This window comes from Notolepis coatsorum, assembly GCF_963971535.1.
Source record: "Notolepis coatsorum genome assembly, chromosome: 16".
Taxonomy (NCBI): domain Eukaryota; kingdom Metazoa; phylum Chordata; class Actinopteri; order Aulopiformes; family Paralepididae; genus Notolepis; species Notolepis coatsorum.
The window spans coordinates 3,894,976-3,918,076 of NC_140180.1; the positions used below are offsets into that span (position 1 = coordinate 3,894,976).

General features: G+C 37.5%; 1 protein-coding gene across 1 annotated transcript in view; it reads right to left on the minus strand.

Moving 5' to 3' along the window:
* The window catches only part of nox1 (NADPH oxidase 1), a 109,965-nt gene that overhangs the window by 61,276 nt on the left and 25,588 nt on the right, over positions 1-23,101 (minus strand). The window contains exons 7-8 of the mRNA XM_084331387.1: positions 20,400-20,526; positions 19,630-19,722 (exon numbers count right to left, since the gene is read on the minus strand). Coding sequence (XP_084187513.1) covers positions 19,630-19,722; positions 20,400-20,526 — 220 coding nt within the window. The remainder of the gene's footprint in view (positions 1-19,629; positions 19,723-20,399; positions 20,527-23,101) is intronic.

A 23,101-nucleotide genomic window follows, 5' to 3' on the forward strand; every position in this document is an offset into this window, starting at 1 on the left:
TGTAATAGTGTAATAGTGTGTAATAGTGTGTAATAGTGTAATAGTGTAATAGTGTGTAATAGTGTAATAGTGTGTAATAGTGTAATAGTGTAATAGTGTGTAATAGTGTAATAGTGTAATAGTGTGTAATAGTGTAATAGTGTGTAATAGTGTAATAGTGTAATAGTGTGTAATAGTGTAATAGTGTAATAGTGTGTAATAGTGTAATAGTGTGTAATAGTGTAATAGTGTGTAATAGTGTGTAATAGTGTAATAGTGTGTAATAGTGTAATAGTGTCTAATAGTGTAATAGTGTGTAATAGTGTGTAATAGTGTAATAGTGTGTAATAGTGTAATAGTGTAATAGTGTGTAATAGTGTAATAGTGTAATAGTGTGTAATAGTGTAATAGTGTGTAATAGTGTAATAGTGTAATAGTGTGTAATAGTGTAATAGTGTGTAATAGTGTAATAGTGTAATAGTGTGTAATAGTGTAATAGTGTAATAGTGTGTAATAGTGTAATAGTGTGTAATAGTGTAATAGTGTAATAGTGTGTAATAGTGTAATAGTGTAATAGTGTGTAATAGTGTAATAGTGTGTAATAGTGTAATAGTGTAATAGTGTGTAATAGTGTAATAGTGTGTAATAGTGTAATAGTGTGTAATAGTGTAATAGTGTGTAATAGTGTAATAGTGTGTAATAGTGTAATAGTGTGTAATAGTGTGTAATAGTGTAATAGTGTAATAGTGTGTAATAGTGTAATAGTGTGTAATAATGTAATAGTGTAATAGTGTGTAATAGTGTAATAGTGTGTAATAGTGTAATAGTGTAATAGTGTGTAATAGTGTAATAGTGTGTAATAGTGTAATAGTGTGTAATAGTGTAATAGTGTGTAATAGTGTGTAATAGTGTAATAGTGTGTAATAGTGTAATAGTGTGTAATAGTGTGTAATAGTGTAATAGTGTGTAATAGTGTGTAATAGTGTAATAGTGTGTAATAGTGTGTAATAGTGTAATAGTGTAATAGTGTGTAATAGTGTAATAGTGTGCAATAGTGTAATAGTGTAATAGTGTGTAATAGTGTAATAGTGTGTAATAGTGTAATAGCGTAATAGTGTGTAATAGTGTAATAGTGTAATAGTGTGTAATAGTGTAATAGTGTAATAGTGTGTAATAGTGTAATAGTGTAATAGTGCAATAGTGTGCAATAGTGTGTAATAGTGTGTAATAGTGTAATAGTGTTATAGTGTGTAATAGTGTAATAGTGTAATAGTGTTTAATAGTGTTATAGTGTGTAATAGTGTAATAGTGTGTAATAGTGTAATAGTGTAATAGTGTGTAATAGTGTAATAGTGTGTAATAGTGTAATAGTGTGTAATAGTGTAATAGTGTAATAGTGTAATAGTGTGTAATAGTGTGTAATAGTGTAATAGTGTGTAATAGTGTAATAGTGTAATAGTGTAATAGTGTGTAATAGTGTAATAGTGTGTAATAGTGTGTAATAGTGTAATAGTGTAATAGTGTGTAATAGTGTAATAGTGTGTAATAGTGTGTAATTGTGTAATAGTGTGTAATAGTGTAATAGTGTGTAATAGTGTGTAATAGTGTAATAGTGTGTAATAGTGTAATAGTGTAATAGTGTGTAATAGTGTGTAATAGTGTAATAGTGTGTAATAGTGTGTAATAGTGTAATAGTGTGTAATAGTGTAATAGTGTAATAGTGTGTAATAGTGTAATAGTGTAATAGTGTGTAATAGTGTAATAGTGTGTAATAGTGTAATAGTGTGTAATAGTGTGTAATAGTGTAATAGTGTGTAATAGTGTAATAGTGTCTAATAGTGTAATAGTGTGTAATAGTGTGTAATAGTGTAATAGTGTAATAGTGTAATAGTGTGTAATAGTGTAATAGTGTAATAGTGTGTAATAGTGTAATAGTGTGTAATAGTGTAATAGTGTAATAGTGTGTAATAGTGTAATAGTGTGTAATAGTGTAATAGTGTAATAGTGTGTAATAGTGTAATAGTGTAATAGTGTGTAATAGTGTAATAGTGTGTAATAGTGTAATAGTGTAATAGTGTGTAATAGTGTAATAGTGTAATAGTGTGTAATAGTGTAATAGTGTGTAATAGTGTAATAGTGTAATAGTGTGTAATAGTGTAATAGTGTAATAGTGTGTAATAGTGTAATAGTGTGTAATAGTGTAATAGTGTAATAGTGTGTAATAGTGTAATAGTGTGTAATAGTGTAATAGTGTGTAATAGTGTGTAATAGTGTAATAGTGTAATAGTGTGTAATAGTGTAATAGTGTGTAATAATGTAATAGTGTAATAGTGTGTAATAGTGTAATAGTGTGTAATAGTGTAATAGTGTAATAGTGTGTAATAGTGTAATAGTGTGTAATAGTGTAATAGTGTGTAATAGTGTAATAGTGTGTAATAGTGTGTAATAGTGTAATAGTGTAATAGTGTGTAATAGTGTGCAATAGTGTAATAGTGTAATAGTGTGTAATAGTGTAATAGTGTGTAATAGTGTAATAGCGTAATAGTGTGTAATAGTGTAATAGTGTAATAGTGTGTAATAGTGTAATAGTGTGTAATAGTGTAATAGTGTAATAGTGCAATAGTGTGCAATAGTGTGTAATAGTGTGTAATAGTGTAATAGTGTTATAGTGTGTAATAGTGTAATAGTGTAATAGTGTTTAATAGTGTTATAGTGTGTAATAGTGTAATAGTGTGTAATAGTGTAATAGTGTAATAGTGTGTAATAGTGTAATAGTGTGTAATAGTGTAATAGTGTGTAATAGTGTAATAGTGTAATAGTGTAATAGTGTGTAATAGTGTGTAATAGTGTAATAGTGTGTAATAGTGTAATAGTGTAATAGTGTAATAGTGTGTAATAGTGTAATAGTGTGTAATAGTGTGTAATAGTGTAATAGTGTAATAGTGTGTAATAGTGTAATAGTGTGTAATAGTGTGTAATTGTGTAATAGTGTGTAATAGTGTAATAGTGTGTAATAGTGTGTAATAGTGTAATAGTGTGTAATAGTGTAATAGTGTAATAGTGTGTAATAGTGTGTAATAGTGTAATAGTGTGTAATAGTGTGTAATAGTGTAATAGTGTGTAATAGTGTAATAGTGTAATAGTGTGTAATAGTGTAATAGTGTGTAATAGTGTAATAGTGTAATAGTGTGTAATAGTGTGTAATAGTGTAATAGTGTGTAATAGTGTGTAATAGTGTGTAATAGTGTAATAGTGTGTAATAGTGTGTAATAGTGTAATAGTGTGTAATAGTGTAATAGTGTAATAGTGTAATAGTGTGTAATAGTGTAATAGTGTGTAATCGTGTAATAGTGTAATAGTGTGTAATAGTGTAATAGTGTAATAGTGTGTAATAGTGTGTAATAGTGTGTAATAGTGTAATAGTGTGTAATAGTGTGTAATAGTGTAATAGTGTGTAATAGTGTAATAGTGTGTAATAGTGTAATAGTGTAATAGTGTAATAGTGTGTAATAGTGTAATAGTGTGTAATCGTGTAATAGTGTAATAGTGTGTAATAGTGTAATAGTGTAATAGTGTGTAATAGTGTGTAATAGTGTGTAATAGTGTAATAGTGTGTAATAGTGTGTAATAGTGTAATAGTGTGTAATAGTGTAATAGTGTAATAGTGTGTAATAGTGTAATAGTGTGTAATAGTGTAATAGTGTGTAATAGTGTGTAATCGTGTAATAGTGTAATAGTGTGTAATAGTGTAATAGTGTAATAGTGTGTAATAGTGTAATAGTGTAATAGTGTGTAATAGTGTGTAATAGTGTAATAGTGTGTAATAGTGTGTAATAGTGTAATAGTGTGTAATAGTGTAATAGTGTAATAGTGTGTAATAGTGTAATAGTGTGTAATAGTGTAATAGTGTAATAGTGTGTAATAGTGTAATAGTGTAATAGTGTAATAGTGTAATAGTGTGTAATAGTGTGTAATAGTGTGTAATAGTGTGTAATAGTGTAATATTGTGTAATAGTGTAATAGTGTTGCGGGTTGTGTCATTGCACTCAGTAGGGATATCCTCTTTCATTGGTCTATGTTGACCACTCCCCCGATCCTTAGGCCGCGCCCCCTTTTTGTATCCTTTGAACCGTTTGTCATAGAGACTCGCGAGAGACCCTCTCCCCCGTTGGCCGGCGGTGCACAGGCGTCACCCACACTTTCACAATTTCCCCCGCGCGGAATTGTCTAGTTTATTCTTTATTCTTTATTCCACCGATTTTGCAAACACTTTGCAACACGTAAGCGTTCGCGCCCCATACACGTGAAAGGTATCAAAACGAGCGGCTTGCCTATGGCAACACCGGTCTCCGAACTCGTAAAGTTTCACCGCACCGTCTGGCTACGAATCGACTTTAAACGGTAAAATATCGGTCCCATTGGGAATGCATTGCATTTTAGAGTGTAGCAGCTGAAATAATCTTTTTCCCCCTACCTTGGGTGAATTGCGAGTGTGATCTCAATTTTGGACGTAGAAATAAAACAAACACATCAAAACGATGACACGGCTGTCATCCCGCTCACAAAAGAAAAATAAATGGAATTGGACATTTCTATCTCAACTGACGACCATTTGTTTGAAGGTTCTCCTCCCCATTGACCGCCATGCAATCGCACTCTAGAAATCACATTTTTCACACTATTTTTTAGCCTTCTGTTCCGATCGCCGAAGGAGTGCCACAATATTGCACGAATGTCACAATATCGCGCACAACCCTTCGCCTACTCGTTGTAGTGCTCATGTGCGCGTCACAACGCTTCATCTCTTATAGTTTTCTTTTAATCAATGTGACAATGCAGTCATGCATCTGCCTCCATACAAATGCATTGGATAGAAAATATGCAAGTCATAGTGATTGCTTCACCTGTGTGGCTCATGGCTCACTCATGATTGGTTCAGCTGTGTGGCTCGTGGCTGAGCTGCCAATGACATCATCCACTTAACCCATCATTGGCCATCACTGTGTTGCAGTACTGAATTGCTGACAGCGCCCTCTGTCTTGTGGGTTGTGTCATTGTACTCAGTAGGGATATCCTCTTTCATTTTTCATTGGTCCATGTTGACCACCTTTCATTGGTCGATGTTGACCACTCCCCCGATCCTTAGACCACGCCCCCTTAGGCCACACCCCCTCAGTGTATCTCTTGAACCGTTTGTCGTAGAGACTTGCGGATTGTGCCATTGTACTCGGTGTAATAGTGTAATAGTGTGTAATAGTGTAATAGTGTGTAATAGTGTAATAGTGTAATAGTGTGTAATAGTGTAATAGTGTGTAATAGTGTGTAATAGTGTAATAGTGTGTAATAGTGTGTAATAGTGTAATAGTGTAATAGTGTGTAATAGTGTAATATTGTGTAATAGTGTAATAGTGTAATAGTGTGTAATAGTGTAATAGTGTGTAATAGTGTAATAGTGTAATAGTGTGTAATAGTGTAATATTGTGTAATAGTGTGTAATAGTGTAATAGTGTAATAGTGTGTAATAGTGTAATAGTGTCTAATAGTGTAATAGTGTGTAATAGTGTAATAGTGTAATAGTGTAATAGTGTGTAATAGTGTAATAGTGTGTAATAGTGTAATAGTGTGTAATAGTGTAATAGTGTAATAGTGTGTAATAGTGTAATAGTGTGTAATAGTGTAATATTGTAATAGTGTGTAATAGTGTAATAGTGTGTAATAGTGTAATAGTGTAATAGTGTGTAATAGTGTAATAGTGTAATAGTGTGTAATAGTGTAATAGTGTAATAGTGTGTAATAGTGTAATAGTGTGTAATAGTGTAATAGTGTGTAATAGTGTAATAGTGTAATAGTGTGTAATAGTGTACTAGTGTGTAATAGTGTAATAGTGTAATAGTGTGTAATAGTGTAATAGTGTAATAGTGTGTAATAGTGTAATAGTGTGTAATAGTGTAATAGTGTAATAGTGTAGTGTGTAATAGTGTAATAGTGTAATAGTGTGTAATAGTGTAATAGTGTAATAGTGTGTAATAGTGTAATAGTGTAATAGTGTGTAATAGTGTAATAGTGTAATAGTGTGTAATAGTGTAATAGTGTGTAATAGTGTAATAGTGTGTAATAGTGTAATAGTGTAATAGTGTGTAATAGTGTAATAGTGTGTAATAGTGTAATAGTGTGTAATAGTGTAATAGTGTAATAGTGTGTAATAGTGTAATAGTGTGTAATAGTGTAATAGTGTAATAGTGTGTAATAGTGTAATAGTGTCTAATAGTGTAATAGTGTGTAATAGTGTAATAGTGTAATAGTGTGTAATAGTGTAATAGTGTGTAATAGTGTAATAGTGTGTAATAGTGTAATAGTGTGTAATAGTGTAATAGTGTGTAATAGTGTAATAGTGTAATAGTGTGTAATAGTGTAATAGTGTGTAATAGTGTAATAGTGTGTAATAGTGTAATAGTGTAATAGTGTGTAATAGTGTAATAGTGTAATAGTGTGTAATAGTGTAATAGTGTGTAATAGTGTAATAGTGTAATAGTGTGTAATAGTGTGTAATAGTGTAATAGTGTAATAGTGTGTAATAGTGTAATAGTGTGTAATAGTGTAATAGTGTGTAATAGTGTGTAATAGTGTAATAGTGTAATAGTGTGTAATAGTGTAATAGTGTGTAATAGTGTAATAGTGTAATAGTGTGTAATAGTGTAATAGTGTCTAATAGTGTAATAGTGTGTAATAGTGTAATAGTGTAATAGTGTGTAATAGTGTAATAGTGTGTAATAGTGTGTAATAGTGTAATAGTGTGTAATAGTGTAATAGTGTGTAATAGTGTAATAGTGTAATAGTGTGTAATAGTGTAATAGTGTGTAATAGTGTAATAGTGTGTAATAGTGTAATAGTGTAATAGTGTGTAATAGTGTAATAGTGTAATAGTGTGTAATAGTGTAATAGTGTGTAATAGTGTAATAGTGTAATAGTGTAATAGTGTAATAGTGTGTAATAGTGTAATAGTGTAATAGTGTGTAATAGTGTAATAGTGTGTAATAGTGTAATAGTGTGTAATAGTGTGTAATAGTGTAATAGTGTAATAGTGTGTAATAGTGTAATAGTGTGTAATAGTGTAATAGTGTAATAGTGTGTAATAGTGTAATAGTGTGTAATAGTGTAATAGTGTGTAATAATGTGTAATAGTGTAATAGTGTAATAGTGTGTAATAGTGTAATAGTGTCTAATAGTGTAATAGTGTGTAATAGTGTAATAGTGTGTAATAGTGTAATAGTGTGTAATAGTGTAATAGTGTGTAATAATGTGTAATAGTGTAATAGTGTAATAGTGTGTAATAGTGTAATAGTGTCTAATAGTGTAATAGTGTGTAATAGTGTAATAGTGTGTAATAGTGTAATAGTGTGTAATAGTGTAATAGTGTAATAGTGTGTAATATTGTGTAATAGTGTAATAGTGTTGCGGGTTGTGTCATTGCACTCAGTAGGGATATCCTCTTTGATTGGTCTATGTTGACCACTCCCCCGATCCTTAGGCCACGCCCCCTTTTTGTATCCTTTGAACCGTTTGTCATAGAGACTCGCGAGAGACACTCTCCCCCGTTGGCCGGCGGTGCACAGGCGTCACCCACACTTTCACAATTTCCCCCGCGCGGAATTGTCTAGTTATTTATTATTCTTTATTCCACCGATTTTGCAAACACTTTGCAACACGTAAGCGTTCGCGCCCCATACACGTGAAAGGTATCAAAACGAGCGGCTTGCCTATGGCAACACCGGTCTCCGAACTCGTAAAGTTTCACCGCACCGTCTGGCTACGAATCGACTTTAAACGGTAAAATATCGGTCCCATTGGGAATGCATTGCATTTTAGAGTGTAGCAGCTGAAATATTCTTTTTCCCCCTACCTTGGGTGAATTGCGAGTGTGATCTCAATTTTGGACGTAGAAATAAAACAAACACATCAAAACGATGACACGGCTGTCAACCCGCTCACAAAAGAAAAATAAATGGAATTGGACATTTCTATCTCAACTGACGACCATTTGTTTGAAGGTTCTCCTCCCCATTGACCGCCATGCAATCGCACTCTAGAAATCACATTTTTCACACTATTTTTTAGCCTTCTGTTCCGATCGCCGAAGGAGTGCCACAATATCGCACGAATGTCACAATATCGCGCACAACCCTTCGCCTACTCGTTGTAGTGCTCATGTGCGCGTCACAACGCTTCATCTCTTATAGTTTTCTTTTAATCAATGTGACAATGCAGTCATGCATCTGCCTCCATAGAAATGCATTAGATAGAAAATATGCAAGTCATAGTGATTGCTTCACCTGTGTGGCTCATGGCTCACTCATGATTGGTTCAGCTGTGTGGCTCGTGGCTGAGCTGCCAATGACATCATCCACTTAACCCATCATTGGCCATCACTGTGTTGCACTACTGAATTGCTGACAGCGCCCTCTGTCTTGTGGGTTGTGTCATTGTACTCAGTAGGGATATGCTCTTTCATTTTTCATTGGTTCATGTTGACCACCTTTCATTGGTCGATGTTGACCACTCCCCCGATCCTTAGACCACGCCCCCTTAGGCCACACCCCCTCAGTGTATCTCTTGAACCGTTTGTCGTAGAGACTTGCGGATTGTGCCATTGGTCGATGTTGACCACCTTTCATTGGTCGCTGTTGACCACTCCCCCTGTTGACCACCTTTCATTGGTCGATGTTGACCACTCCCCCGATCCTTAGACCACGCCCCCTTAGGCCACACCCCCTCAGTGTAACTCTTGAACCGTTTGTCGTAGAGACTTGGGGATTGTGCCATTGGTCGATGTTGAACACCTTTCATTGGTCGATGTTGACCACTCCCCCGATCCTTAGACCACGCCCCCTTAGGCCACACCCCCTCAGTGTATCTCTTGAACCGTTTGTCGTAGAGACTTGCGGATTGTGCCATTGTACTCGGTGTAATAGTGTAATAGTGTGTAATAGTGTAATAGTGTGTAATAGTGTAATAGTGTAATAGTGTGTAATAGTGTGTAATAGTGTAATAGTGTAATAGTGTGTAGTAGTGTAATAGTGTGTAATAGTGTAATAGTGTGTAATAGTGTAATAGTGTAATAGTGTAATAGTGTGTAATAGTGTAATAGTGTGTAATAGTGTAATAGTGTGTAATAGTGTAATAGTGTGTAATAGTGTGTAATAGTGTAATAGTGTAATAGTGTGTAATAGTGTAATAGTGTGTAATAGTGTGTAATAGTGTAATAGTGTGTAATAGTGTCTAATAGTGTAATAGTGTGTAATAGTGTCTAATAGTGTAATAGTGTAATAGTGTGTAATAGTGTAATAGTGTGTAATAGTGTAATAGTGTAATAGTGTGTAATAGTGTAATAGTGTGTAATAGTGTAATAGTGTGTAATAGTGTAATAGTGTGTAATAGTGTAATAGTGTAATAGTGTGTAATAGTGTAATAGTGTGTAATAGTGTAATAGTGTAATAGTGTAATAGTGTAATAGTGTGTAATAGTGTAATAGTGTAATAGTGTGTAATAGTGTGTAATAGTGTGTAATAGTGTAATAGTGTAATAGTGTGTAATAGTGTAATAGTGTGTAATAGTGTAATAGTGTAATAGTGCAATAGTGTGTAATAGTGTAATAGTGTGTAATAGTGTAATAGTGTGTAATAGTGTAATAATGTGTAATAGTGTGTAATAGTGTAATAGTGTGTAATAGTGTAATAGTGTGTAATAGTGTAATAGTGTAATAGTGTGTAATAGTGTGTAATAGTGTAATAGTGTGTAATAGTGTAATAGTGTGTAATAGTGTAATAGTGTGTAATAGTGTGTAATAGTGTGTAATAGTGTGTAATAGTGTGTAATAGTGTAATAGTGTGTAATAGTGTGTAATAGTGTAATAGTGTGTAATAGTGTAATAGTGTGTAATAGTGTAATAGTGTGTAATAGTGTGTAATAGTGTGTAATAGTGTGTAATAGTGTAATAGTGTAATAGTGTTGCGGGTTGTGTCATTGCACTCAGTAGGGATATCCTCTTTGATTGGTCTATGTTGACCACTCCCCCGATCCTTAGGCCGCGCCCCCTTTTTGTATCCTTTGAACCGTTTGTCATAGAGACTCGCGAGAGACCCTCTCCCCCGTTGGCCGGCGGTGCACAGGCGTCACCCACACTTTCACAATTTCCCCCGCGCGGAATTGTCTAGTTAGTGTGGGTGACCTGGCGAAGCCAGGTTGCCACCCACACTATACATATCCATACTCTTTTTATTTATTCTTTATTCCACCGATTTTGCAAACACTTTGCAACACGTAAGCGTTCGCGCCCCATACACGTGAAAGGTATCAAAACGAGCGGCTTGCCTATGGCAACACCGGTCTCCGATCTCGTAAAGTTTCACCGCACCGTCTGGCTACGAATCGACTTTAAACGGTAAAATATCGGTCCCATTGGGAATGCATTGCATTTTAGAGTGTAGCAGCTGAAATAATCTTTTTCCCCCTACCTTGGGTGAATTGCGAGTGTGATCTCAATTTTGGACGTAGAAATAAAACAAACACATCAAAACGATGACACGGCTGTCATCCCGCTCACAAAAGAAAAATAAATGGAATTGGACATTTCTATCTCAACTGACGACCATTTGTTTGAAGGTTCTCCTCCCCATTGACCGCCATGCAATCGCACTCTAGAAATCACATTTTTCACACTATTTTTTAGCCTTCTGTTCCGATCGCCGAAGGAGTGCCACAATATCGCACGAATGTCACAATATCGCGCACAACCCTTCGCCTACTCGTTGTAGTGCTCATGTGCGCGTCACAGCGCTTCATCTCTTATAGTTTTCTTTTAATCAATGTGACAATGCAGTCATGCATCTGCCTCCATACAAATGCATTGGATAGAAAATATGCAAGTCATAGTGATTGCTTCACCTGTGTGGCTCATGGCTCACTCATGATTGGTTCAGCTGTGTGGCTCGTGGCTGAGCTGCCAATGACATCATCCACTTAACCCATCATTGGCCATCACTGTGTTGCAGTACTGAATTGCTGACAGCGCCCTCTGTCTTGTGGGTTGTGTCATTGTACTCAGTAGGGATATCCTCTTTCATTTTTCATTGGTCCATGTTGACCACCTTTCATTGGTCGATGTTGACCACTCCCCCGATCCTTAGACCACGCCCCCTTAGGCCACACCCCCTCAGTGTATCTCTTGAACCGTTTGTCGTAGAGACTTGCGGATTGTGCCATTGTACTCGGTGTAATAGTGTAATAGTGTGTAATAGTGTAATAGTGTGTAATAGTGTAATAGTGTAATAGTGTGTAATAGTGTGTAATAGTGTAATAGTGTGTAATAGTGTGTAATAGTGTAATAGTGTAATAGTGTGTAATAGTGTAATATTGTGTAATAGTGTAATAGTGTAATAGTGTGTAATAGTGTAATAGTGTGTAATAGTGTAATAGTGTAATAGTGTGTAATAGTGTAATATGGTGTAATAGTGTGTAATAGTGTAATAGTGTAATAGTGTGTAATAGTGTAATAGTGTCTAATAGTGTAATAGTGTGTAATAGTGTAATAGTGTAATAGTGTAATAGTGTGTAATAGTGTAATAGTGTGTAATAGTGTAATAGTGTGTAATAGTGTAATAGTGTAATAGTGTGTAATAGTGTAATAGTGTGTAATAGTGTAATATTGTAATAGTGTGTAATAGTGTAATAGTGTGTAATAGTGTAATAGTGTAATAGTGTGTAATAGTGTAATAGTGTAATAGTGTGTAATAGTGTAATAGTGTAATAGTGTGTAATAGTGTAATAGTGTGTAATAGTGTAATAGTGTGTAATAGTGTAATAGTGTAATAGTGTGTAATAGTGTACTAGTGTGTAATAGTGTAATAGTGTAATAGTGTGTAATAGTGTAATAGTGTAATAGTGTGTAATAGTGTAATAGTGTGTAATAGTGTAATAGTGTAATAGTGTAGTGTGTAATAGTGTAATAGTGTAATAGTGTGTAATAGTGTAATAGTGTGTAATAGTGTAATAGTGTGTAATAGTGTAATAGTGTAATAGTGTGTAATAGTGTAATAGTGTGTAATAGTGTAATAGTGTGTAATAGTGTAATAGTGTAATAGTGTGTAATAGTGTAATAGTGTGTAATAGTGTAATAGTGTGTAATAGTGTAATAGTGTAATAGTGTGTAATAGTGTAATATTGTGTAATAGTGTAATAGTGTGTAATAGTGTAATAGTGTCTAATAGTGTAATAGTGTGTAATAGTGTAATAGTGTGTAATAGTGTAATAGTGTAATAGTGTGTAATAGTGTAATAGTGTGTAATAGTGTAATAGTGTGTAATAGTGTAATAGTGTAATAGTGTGTAATACAGGGTATCTGCAGGTTTAGCCCAGTCAGATTGAATGCTTTTTAAGACTTTTTAATGCTACTCAGAATTAAATTTAATACCAATTTCACAATAACAAAAATCATGCAACGACACCAATTAGTTTAAGTTTAGGGACACATTGGTCCAAAGATGTTTATTAAAACATAACTTGGAAACTTAAAAATCTTGAACTTAAAGGAGTAACTGGATTGGATGAATTTCAACAAAGGGGTGACCAAACATAAATAGCAAATATAGCTATACAAAATATACCAGGGGCCAAGCAGCCACTGTCAGAACACATAACTATTACCACCCTCCCCAGGGTATCAAAAAAGTCAACCAACAAACAAGATTCTTGTGCCGGATCTCCTCTCTGGTAAACAAGAATACCCTGAAGACTCTAACAGGAGCACTCATTCAAGGGTACTACGACTATGCTTGCACCTCATGGTACCAAAGCACCTCAAAGGCCCTAAAAACAAGATTACAAACATCACAAAACAAACTGGTCAGACTACTGCTTAACCTCACTCCTAAAACCCACTTTACCCCTGCCCACATTCAAAACCGCTCTTAAAGAGCACCTACGGGAGGCTGCAATTAGAAACTGGGCACCGTAAATGTCCAACCCCCCCCCCCCCCCCCCTCCTAATGTACAGTCTCCTCCCCATCATATGTATATATTTTCTGTTAGGATCTCTGGGTAACAGTACTGTATATTTGCATATCGTATATGTCACAATTGTAACACTACAGTACTATATAGTATACCTGTATGTCATGTATGTCCCTATGCCATTAATGTCATGATGTCATGTATGTTGAGTATGTCATAAATGTCATGTCACTATAATTGAAAATGGGGGACCCTGATGTAAACAAGACACACGTCTTTCTCTGGTCTGCATCCCCTTAACAATTGTGTGTATTGAGCCGTACTGTATTGTACCCATTCTGCAATCTGTTAAATAAAGTTTTCATTCATTCATCCAGTTGTTTTGTTTTTGTGGTTTTGGTTGAATGAATGAATACTTTGTTTAACAGATTGCAGAATGGGTACAATACAGTACGGCTCAATACACACAATTGTTAAGGGGATGCAGACCAGAGAAAGACGTTTGTCTTGTTTACATCAGGGTCCCCCATTTTCAATTCATAGTGACATTTATGACATACTCAACATACATGACATTTATGGCATAGGGACATACAGGTATATAGTACTGTACCGTTACATTTGTGACATATACGATATGCAAATATACAGTACTGTTACCCATAGATCCTAACATACATGGGAGGATACTGTACGTCATTAGGAGGGGGTAGGTGGGAGGAAGAAATACATAGTGGGTGAAGCTCTCATCGAACATAAACACAAACGTGTCCTTGTTTACATCCGTGAATAGATTATTTTCAAGTTAAGACCTCAGCTTCAAGCTTTGGCGTGGAGCCGAATGTTATCCGGACTTCTGTTGGTGCAGATGTTATAGTCCTACCTGAGATGGCGCAGCTGGTGTGGAGGCAGGGGCCGAAAATAAATGCGAAATAGTAGTTTGCAGGCGGTTTTTGCAGAGCGCTCAGCATGTGCGACGCGACTGCTCTTTTTTTTTTGTTGCAGCGGGGCTTGTGATGGTATTTGACTGGGACCAACCATCGCGCAAACAGTGGATTGTCGAGCCAGTTCTCGTTAAATTGGCACTTTCCCATATTAACGAGTGCAAATACTAAACTAAACTAAACGTAACGTTAGCGTTATCGCTTCGCCTTGCTAACGTTAGCTATACTCCGTTGGTTCCCCGGCCAACACATTACACAAGGAGTTGTGTTGGTTCCGCCCCATTCCGGTCTGCGTGATTCTACAACACGGTCAATGAAAAGTCAAACTTTATCTCCCGTTAACCGTTTTCCCCCAGATTTCATAATAAAACATAAGATGACATGGCATTTTATCTTTCCTTTCTATGGCATTTTTAAGACCTCTGAAAATGGATTTAAGACATTTTAAGACAAACTAAGGCCTTAATTATTGATAAACGAATTTAAGACCTTTTAAGACTTTTTAAGGATCCGCGGACACCCTGGTAATAGTGTAATAGTGTAATAGTGTGTAATAGTGTAATAGTGTGTAATAGTGTAATAGTGTAATAGTGTGTAATAGTGTAATAGTGTAATAGTGTGTAATAGTGTAATAGTGTGTAATAGTGTAATAGTGTGTAATAGTGTGTAATAGTGTAATAGTGTAATAGTGTGTAATAGTGTAATAGTGTAATAGTGTGTAATAGTGTAATAGTGTGTAATAGTGTAATAGTGTGTAATAATGTGTAATAGTGTAATAGTGTAATAGTGTGTAATAGTGTAATAGTGTCTAATAGTGTAATAGTGTGTAATAGTGTAATAGTGTGTAATAGTGTAATAGTGTGTAATAGTGTAATAGTGTGTAATAATGTGTAATAGTGTAATAGTGTAATAGTGTGTAATAGTGTAATAGTGTCTAATAGTGTAATAGTGTGTAATAGTGTAATAGTGTGTAATAGTGTAATAGTGTGTAATAGTGTAATAGTGTAATAGTGTGTAATATTGTGTAATAGTGTAATAGTGTTGCGGGTTGTGTCATTGCACTCAGTAGGGATATCCTCTTTGATTGGTCTATGTTGACCACTCCCCCGATCCTTAGGCCACGCCCCCTTTTTGTATCCTTTGAACCGTTTGTCATAGAGACTCGCGAGAGACACTCTCCCCCGTTGGCCGGCGGTGCACAGGCGTCACCCACACTTTCACAATTTCCCCCGCGCGGAATTGTCTAGTTTATTTATTTATTCTTTATTCCACCGATTTTGCAAACACTTTGCAACACGTAAGCGTTCGCGCCCCATACACGTGAAAGGTATCAAAACGAGCGGCTTGCCTATGGCAACACCGGTCTCCGAACTCGTAAAGTTTCACCGCACCGTCTGGCTACGAATCGACTTTAAACGGTAAAATATCGGTCCCATTGGGAATGCATTGCATTTTAGAGTGTAGCAGCTGAAATAATCTTTTTCCCCCTACCTTGGGTGAATTGCGAGTGTGATCTCAATTTTGGACGTAGAAATAAAACAAACACATCAAAACGATGACACGGCTGTCATCCCGCTCACAAAAGAAAAATAAATGGAATTGGACATTTCTATCTCAACTGACGACCATTTGTTTGAAGGTTCTCCTCCCCATTGACCGCCATGCAATCGCACTCTAGAAATCACATTTTTCACACTATTTTTTAGCCTTCTGTTCCGATCGCCGAAGGAGTGCCACAATATTGCACGAATGTCACAATATCGCGCACAACCCTTCGCCTACTCGTTGTAGTGCTCATGTGCGCGTCACAACGCTTCATCTCTTATAGTTTTCTTTTAATCAATGTGACAATGCAGTCATGCATCTGCCTCCATACAAATGCATTGGATAGAAAATATGCAAGTCATAGTGATTGCTTCACCTGTGTGGCTCATGGCTCACTCATGATTGGTTCAGCTGTGTGGCTCGTGGCTGAGCTGCCAATGACATCATCCACTTAACCCATCATTGGCCATCACTGTGTTGCAGTACTGAATTGCTGACAGCGCCCTCTGTCTTGTGGGTTGTGTCATTGTACTCAGTAGGGATATCCTCTTTCATTTTTCATTGGTCCATGTTGACCACCTTTCATTGGTCGATGTTGACCACTCCCCCGATCCTTAGACCACGCCCCCTTAGGCCACACCCCCTCAGTGTATCTCTTGAACCGTTTGTCGTAGAGACTTGCGGATTGTGCCATTGTACTCGGTGTAATAGTGTAATAGTGTGTAATAGTGTAATAGTGTGTAATAGTGTAATAGTGTAATAGTGTGTAATAGTGTAATAGTGTGTAATAGTGTGTAATAGTGTAATAGTGTGTAATAGTGTGTAATAGTGTAATAGTGTAATAGTGTGTAATAGTGTAATATTGTGTAATAGTGTAATAGTGTAATAGTGTGTAATAGTGTAATAGTGTGTAATAGTGTGTAATAGTGTAATAGTGTAATAGTGTGTAATAGTGTAATAGTGTCTAATAGTGTAATAGTGTGTAATAGTGTAATAGTGTAATAGTGTAATAGTGTGTAATAGTGTAATAGTGTGTAATAGTGTAATAGTGTGTAATAGTGTAATAGTGTAATAGTGTGTAATAGTGTAATAGTGTGTAATAGTGTAATATTGTAATAGTGTGTAATAGTGTAATAGTGTGTAATAGTGTAATAGTGTAATAGTGTGTAATAGTGTAATAGTGTAATAGTGTGTAATAGTGTAATAGTGTAATAGTGTGTAATAGTGTAATAGTGTGTAATAGTGTAATAGTGTGTAATAGTGTACTAGTGTGTAATAGTGTAATAGTGTAATAGTGTGTAATAGTGTAATAGTGTAATAGTGTGTAATAGTGTAATAGTGTGTAATAGTGTAATAGTGTAATAGTGTAGTGTGTAATAGTGTAATAGTGTAATAGTGTGTAATAGTGTAATAGTGTAATAGTGTGTAATAGTGTAATAGTGTAATAGTGTGTAATAGTGTAATAGTGTAATAGTGTGTAATAGTGTAATAGTGTGTAATAGTGTAATAGTGTAATAGTGTAATAGTGTGTAATAGTGTAATAGTGTGTAATAGTGTAATAGTGTGTAATAGTGTAATAGTGTGTAATAGTGTGTAATAGTGTAATAGTGTGTAATAGTGTAATAGTGTGTAATAGTGTAATAGTGTAATAGTGTGTAATAGTGTAATAGTGTGTAATAGTGTAATAGTGTGTAATAGTGTAATAGTGTGTAATAGTGTAATAGTGTAATAGTGTGTAATAGTGTAATAGTGTGTAATAGTGTAATAGTGTGTAATAGTGTAATAGTGTAATAGTGTGTAATAGTGTAATAGTGTAATAGTGTGTAATAGTGTAATAGTGTGTAATAGTGTAATAGTGTGTAATAGTGTAATAGTGTGTAATAGTGTAATTGTGTAATAGTGTGTAATAGTGTGTAATAGTGTAATAGTGTGTAATAGTGTAATAGTGTGTAATAGTGTAATAGTGTAATAGTGTGTAATAGTGTAATAGTGTGTAATAGTGTAATAGTGTGTAATAATGTGTAATAGTGTAATAGTGTGTAATAGTGTAATAGTGTCTAATAGTGTAATAGTGTGTAATAGTGTAATAGTGTGTAATAGTGTAATAGTGTGTAATAGTGTAATAGTGTGTAATAATGTGTAATAGTGTAATAGTGTAATAGTGTGTAATAGTGTAATAGTGTCTAATAGTGTAATAGTGTGTAATAGTGTAATAGTGTGTAATAGTGTAATAGTGTGTAATAGTGTAATAGTGTGTAATATTGTGTAATAGTGTAATAGTGTTGCGGGTTGTGTCATTGCACTCAGTAGGGATATCCTCTTTGATTGGTCTATGTTGACCACTCCCCCGATCCTTAGGCCACGCCCCCTTTTTGTATCCTTTGAACCGTTTGTCATAGAGACTCGCGAGAGACACTCTCCCCCGTTGGCCGGCGGTGCACAGGCGTCACCCACACTTTCACAATTTCCCCCGCGCGGAATTGTCTAGTTATTATTATTATTATTATTATTATTATTATTATTATTACGGTGTCTAACCATAAAATGGATAAAAGGCTACGTTCACACTGCAGGCCTTAGTGCTCAATTCTGATTTATCGCTCAGGTGTTTTTGTCTGGCTGTTCACGTTATGTTTTAAACGTGGCCAATGTCAGGTTCCAATGTGAACTACTGGTCACATGCTCCTGGACTGACCCGCATGCAGTGTGGAGGCACCAGCTAATTAAAACAGGTCAGACCGGCATCCGATTCAGGACCACATACGTGATGAAAGTGGCCCAAATCATAATTGAGAAGATCAGATTCCATGTGATTTGTGCCGTTTCACACTGTTGTGAAGAACATCTGATCTGAAATGTGATTTGGGCCACTTTTGCCAAAGTCTCATGAGTCAAACAGACCATCTACCTGTCTGTCTGTCTGTCTGTCTGTCTGTCTGTCTGTCTGTTTGTCTGAGTCAAACAGTCTGTCTGTCTGTCTATCTGAGTCAAACAGACAGACAGTCTGTCTGTCTGTCTGTCTGTCTGTCTGTCTGTCTGTCTGTCTGTCTGTCTGTCTGTCTGTCTGTCTGTCTGTCTGTCTGTATATGTATAGATACCTCCCTCCCTCTCTCTCTCTCTATATATGTATCTACACCACACTCACCTTCCTGTACCCCACGGTCTGCAGGATGAACACTCACCTTCCTGTACCCCACGGTCTGGATGAACACTCACCTTCCTGTACCCCACGGTCTGCAGGATGAACACTCACCTTCCTGTACCCCACGGTCTGGATGAACACTCACCTTCCTGTACCCCACGGTCTGCAGGATGAACACTCACCTTCCTGTACCCCACGGTCTGGATGAACACTCACCTTCCTGTACCCCACGGTCTGCAGGATGAACACTCACCTTCCTGTACCCCACGGTCTGCAGGATGAACACTCACCTTCCTGTACCCCACGGTCTGCAGGATGAACACTCACCTTCCTGTACCCCACGGTCTGGATGAACACTCACCTTCCTGTACCCCACGGTCTGCAGGATGAACACTCACCTTCCTGTACCCCACGGTCTGGATGAACACTCACCTTCCTGTACCCCACGGTCTGCAGGATGAACACTCACCTTCCTGTACCCCACGGTCTGGATGAACACTCACCTTCCTGTACCCCACGGTCTGCAGGATGAACACTCACCTTCCTGTACCCCACGGTCTGCAGGATGAACACTCACCTTCCTGTACCCCACGGTCTGGATGAACACTCACCTTCCTGTACCCCACGGTCTGCATGTAGCGGATGAACACTCACCTTCCTGTACCCCACGGTCTGCATGTAGCGGATGAACACTCACCTTCCTGTACCCCACGGTCTGGATGAACACTCACCTTCCTGTACCCCACGGTCTGGATGAACACTCACCTTCCTGTACCCCACGGTCTGCATGTAGCGGATGAACACTCACCTTCCTGTACCCCACGGTCTGCATGTAGCGGATGAACACTCACCTTCCTGTACCCCACGGTCTGCATGTAGCGGATGAACACTCACCTTCCTGTACCCCACGGTCTGCATGTAGCGGATGAACACTCACCTTCCTGTACCCCTAGGTCTGCATGTAGCGGATGAACACTCACCTTCCTGTACCCCACGGTCTGGATGAACACTCACCTTCCTGTACCCCACGGTCTGCATGTAGCGGATGAAGCGGAGGAGACGTTCACAGATGTACAAGATCATGGGACCAATCACCCAGTACCAGGTCTGAGAGAGAGAGAGAGAGAGAGAGAGAGAGAGAGAGAGAGAGAGAGAGAGAGAGGGGGGGGGGGGAGGAGAGAGAGAGAGAGAGAGAGAGAGAGGAGAGACAGAGAGAGATTATTATTATTATTACGGTGTCTAACCATAAAATGGATAAAAGACAGATATATATATATGAGAGAGAGAGATATATAGAGAGGGGGAGAGGGAGAGAGAGAGAGAGAAAGACAGATATGAGAGAGAGAGATATATAGAGAGGGGGAGAGGGAGAGAGAGAGAGAGAAAGAGAAAGAGAAAGAGAGAGAGAGAGAGAGAGAAAAAGAGAGAAAAAGAGACATATATATAGAGAGAGAGAGAGAGAAAGAGAGACATATATATATATATATGTAACGGTTGTGACAACGTCACCTCAAACCGAGTGGAAGTCGAACCCCGGTCTCCCACACCGCAGGCAGCAACACAGACCGCTATACCAAGAGGTGAATTCACCCACAAGTAATGGGTTTATGCGTCTTTTGAGGATGTGAGAGTGAGTTTAACCCATAGCACCGCTAATCACCCCAGCCCTTCTTGACTGCGCTTCACGATACCATCCGTTACAGATATATATATAGAGAGAGAGAGAGAGGACACGGTGAATAACTGCAGCTTCTTGAACGTGGCGGCGTCTTGGAGCCACCGACCTGCGGGAACCCCCCAGCGAACTGAGGCACGGGACACTCTGGGATCTCCCCCCACTCCTCAAACCGGTCTCTGCAGAAGGTCAGGTTGTGCGGCGGCTCCGTCGTCTGCTGGCTGCGCACGATGCGCCTGCGGACGAGACACATGGGCGAGAGAGAGAGAGAGAGAGAGAGAGAGAGAGAGAAAGAAGAGAGAGGAGAGAGAGCGTTTCTTTAGGACTCAAGATTCATTCGATCTTCATTTGATCTGGAGAGCAAGCTCTCGTTCACAATGACGTAGAGAGAAATACAACACATAATACATACAGAAAAAGAAAATATAGAAACAGAAAGTCAATCAATTAAACATTTTAAATAATTAAAAACAACTGCAGACTACGGTGACGTGGTTTGCTATTAAAGATGTAAACTGACCAATAGATAAGGAATTGCGTTTTTAAAGTGCTTTGGAAAACATTCCATGTTTCTGGGGCACAGAAGCTAAAAGCAGATTCTCCTAATCCAGTGCAAACTCTGGGCACCTTAAGTGTAAAAGCCAATCAACCAGAGTGAGTGTGATCAGGTCCAGAGCTCCAATCCAGCAATGAGGTGATGTAGGGAGATCACCAAGAATGGCCTCGTGCAGAAACAGATGCCAATAGCAAGTCACATCTCTCTGCCAGAGAGGACCACCCGTGACCCGACCTTATCATACATGACACAATGATGGAACCATAACTGTCTCTCTGCCAGAGAGGACCACCGACCTTATCATACATGATACAATGATGGAACCATAACTGTCTCTCTGCCAGAGAGGACCACCGACCTTATCATACAGGACACAATGATGGAACCATAACTGTCTCTCTGCCAGAGAGGACCACCGACCTTATCGTACAGGACACAATGATGGAACCATAACTGTCTCTCTGCCAGAGAGGACCACCGACCTTATCATACAGGACACAATGATGGAACCATAACTGTCTCTCTGCCAGAGAGGACCACCGACCTTATCATACATGATACAATGATGGAACCATAACTGTCTCTCTGCCAGAGAGGACCACCGACCTTATCATACAGGACACAATGATGGAACCATAACTGTCTCTCTGCCAGAGAGGACCACCGACCTTATCGTACAGGATACAATGATGGAACCATAACTGTCTCTCTGCCAGAGAGGACCACCTGACCTCATCATACAGGACACAATGATGGAACCATAACTCTGCCAGATTTATTATTTATTTTTTGCATTGAAAGCTTGAGGCCAGCTTAGACACATCATTGTCTAATACGTAGGGGTGTAACGATGCATCAATTAATCAAAATGCATCGATTCTAATATGATGATTCAATTGCATCGATTTGAAAATGTTAGAATCGATTATAATCTAAATTAATCTAAATAAAATATTTTTTTTTTCTTTCAGTTTTTTTTTGTGTGTGTATTGTTCTTATTGACCTATAGTCCATTCATGCTGAGTGAATCAGTTCCCCCAGCCACATTAATGTATTCAACATTTTTGGGGGAATTAAGAAAATGAATCGAAAATGTATCTAATAATTCATTTTTTTTCATTTAATTTATATAGCGCTTCTCAATAACCCGAAGTCGCTGACAATAGTCGGGAGCAAGAGTACAAACAAAGAAACAAAAGCAAAGAAACAAAAACAAAGAAACAACAAAGAAACAAAACAAAAGGAACATGAGACCATGGGGGGAACAGGGAAGACAGCATGATAGCACAAAAAAGACTGGAGACAGACATCAATCAGGTTGGAGGGGGGGGGGGGGGGTTTATGGGTGGGGGGGGTTGAAGGCAAGGGAGAACAGGTGGGTTTTGAGGCGAGCTTTGAAGGTGGAGAGTGTAGGGGAGTCTCTGATGGACTGGGGGAGGGAGTTCCAGAGTCGGGGTGCAGTACGATCTAATCGAATCGTGGTCAAATGAAGAGATTTCATGATGCATTGAATCGAAATTAAGCGTTGTGCGGTCGCATCGTTACAACCCTACTAATACGTGATTGCTTTGCATTGCTCTTCATATGCCAATTTTGTGCTCATTTTATGCAAATGTTGTATTCATTTTATGCAAATGTTGCTCATTTTATGCCCGTCTTCATTTGCTGCTGTGAAGCACTTTGAGCTGCAATTCTTGCTCAAACTAACATAGTTATACAAATAAAGTGTATTATTACTATTATTATTCACTAGGGATGACCTCGATTAGTCCAATAGTCGACTAATCGATCGAAAGGAGCCGTAGTCGACTGCCAACCTCTTAGTCGAATGCAAACAAAATTAAGAAAACAACAAATAATAATTTTGGGATCATTCTTTCCAAAAGCAAAGAGGCCTAGAAGCGTGGCTAACGCTAATGGCGCGCATACCAGCGAGGCTAACTGCCTAAGAAAACAGGCACAGAGGCACTGAAAGAGGATTTCACCATCTAATGAACACACTAGACTATAGACAAATATCAAGATGTATCCATCAGTGGACCAATTGCATGCTTTCACAGGAGGACACGGAGCCTTCAGTCGACTCCTTCAGACATTAAGCCCAAAAGGAATGATACATTTAAAAAAATAAAAATATTTATAAATGTATTATTTTAGTGCATTCTTCTACCAGTCGACTATCGGCAAATTTTGGCCCAATCAAAGTCGACTCTACAAAATCCTTAGTCGGGGACAGCAGGCCTGCGACTCACTCA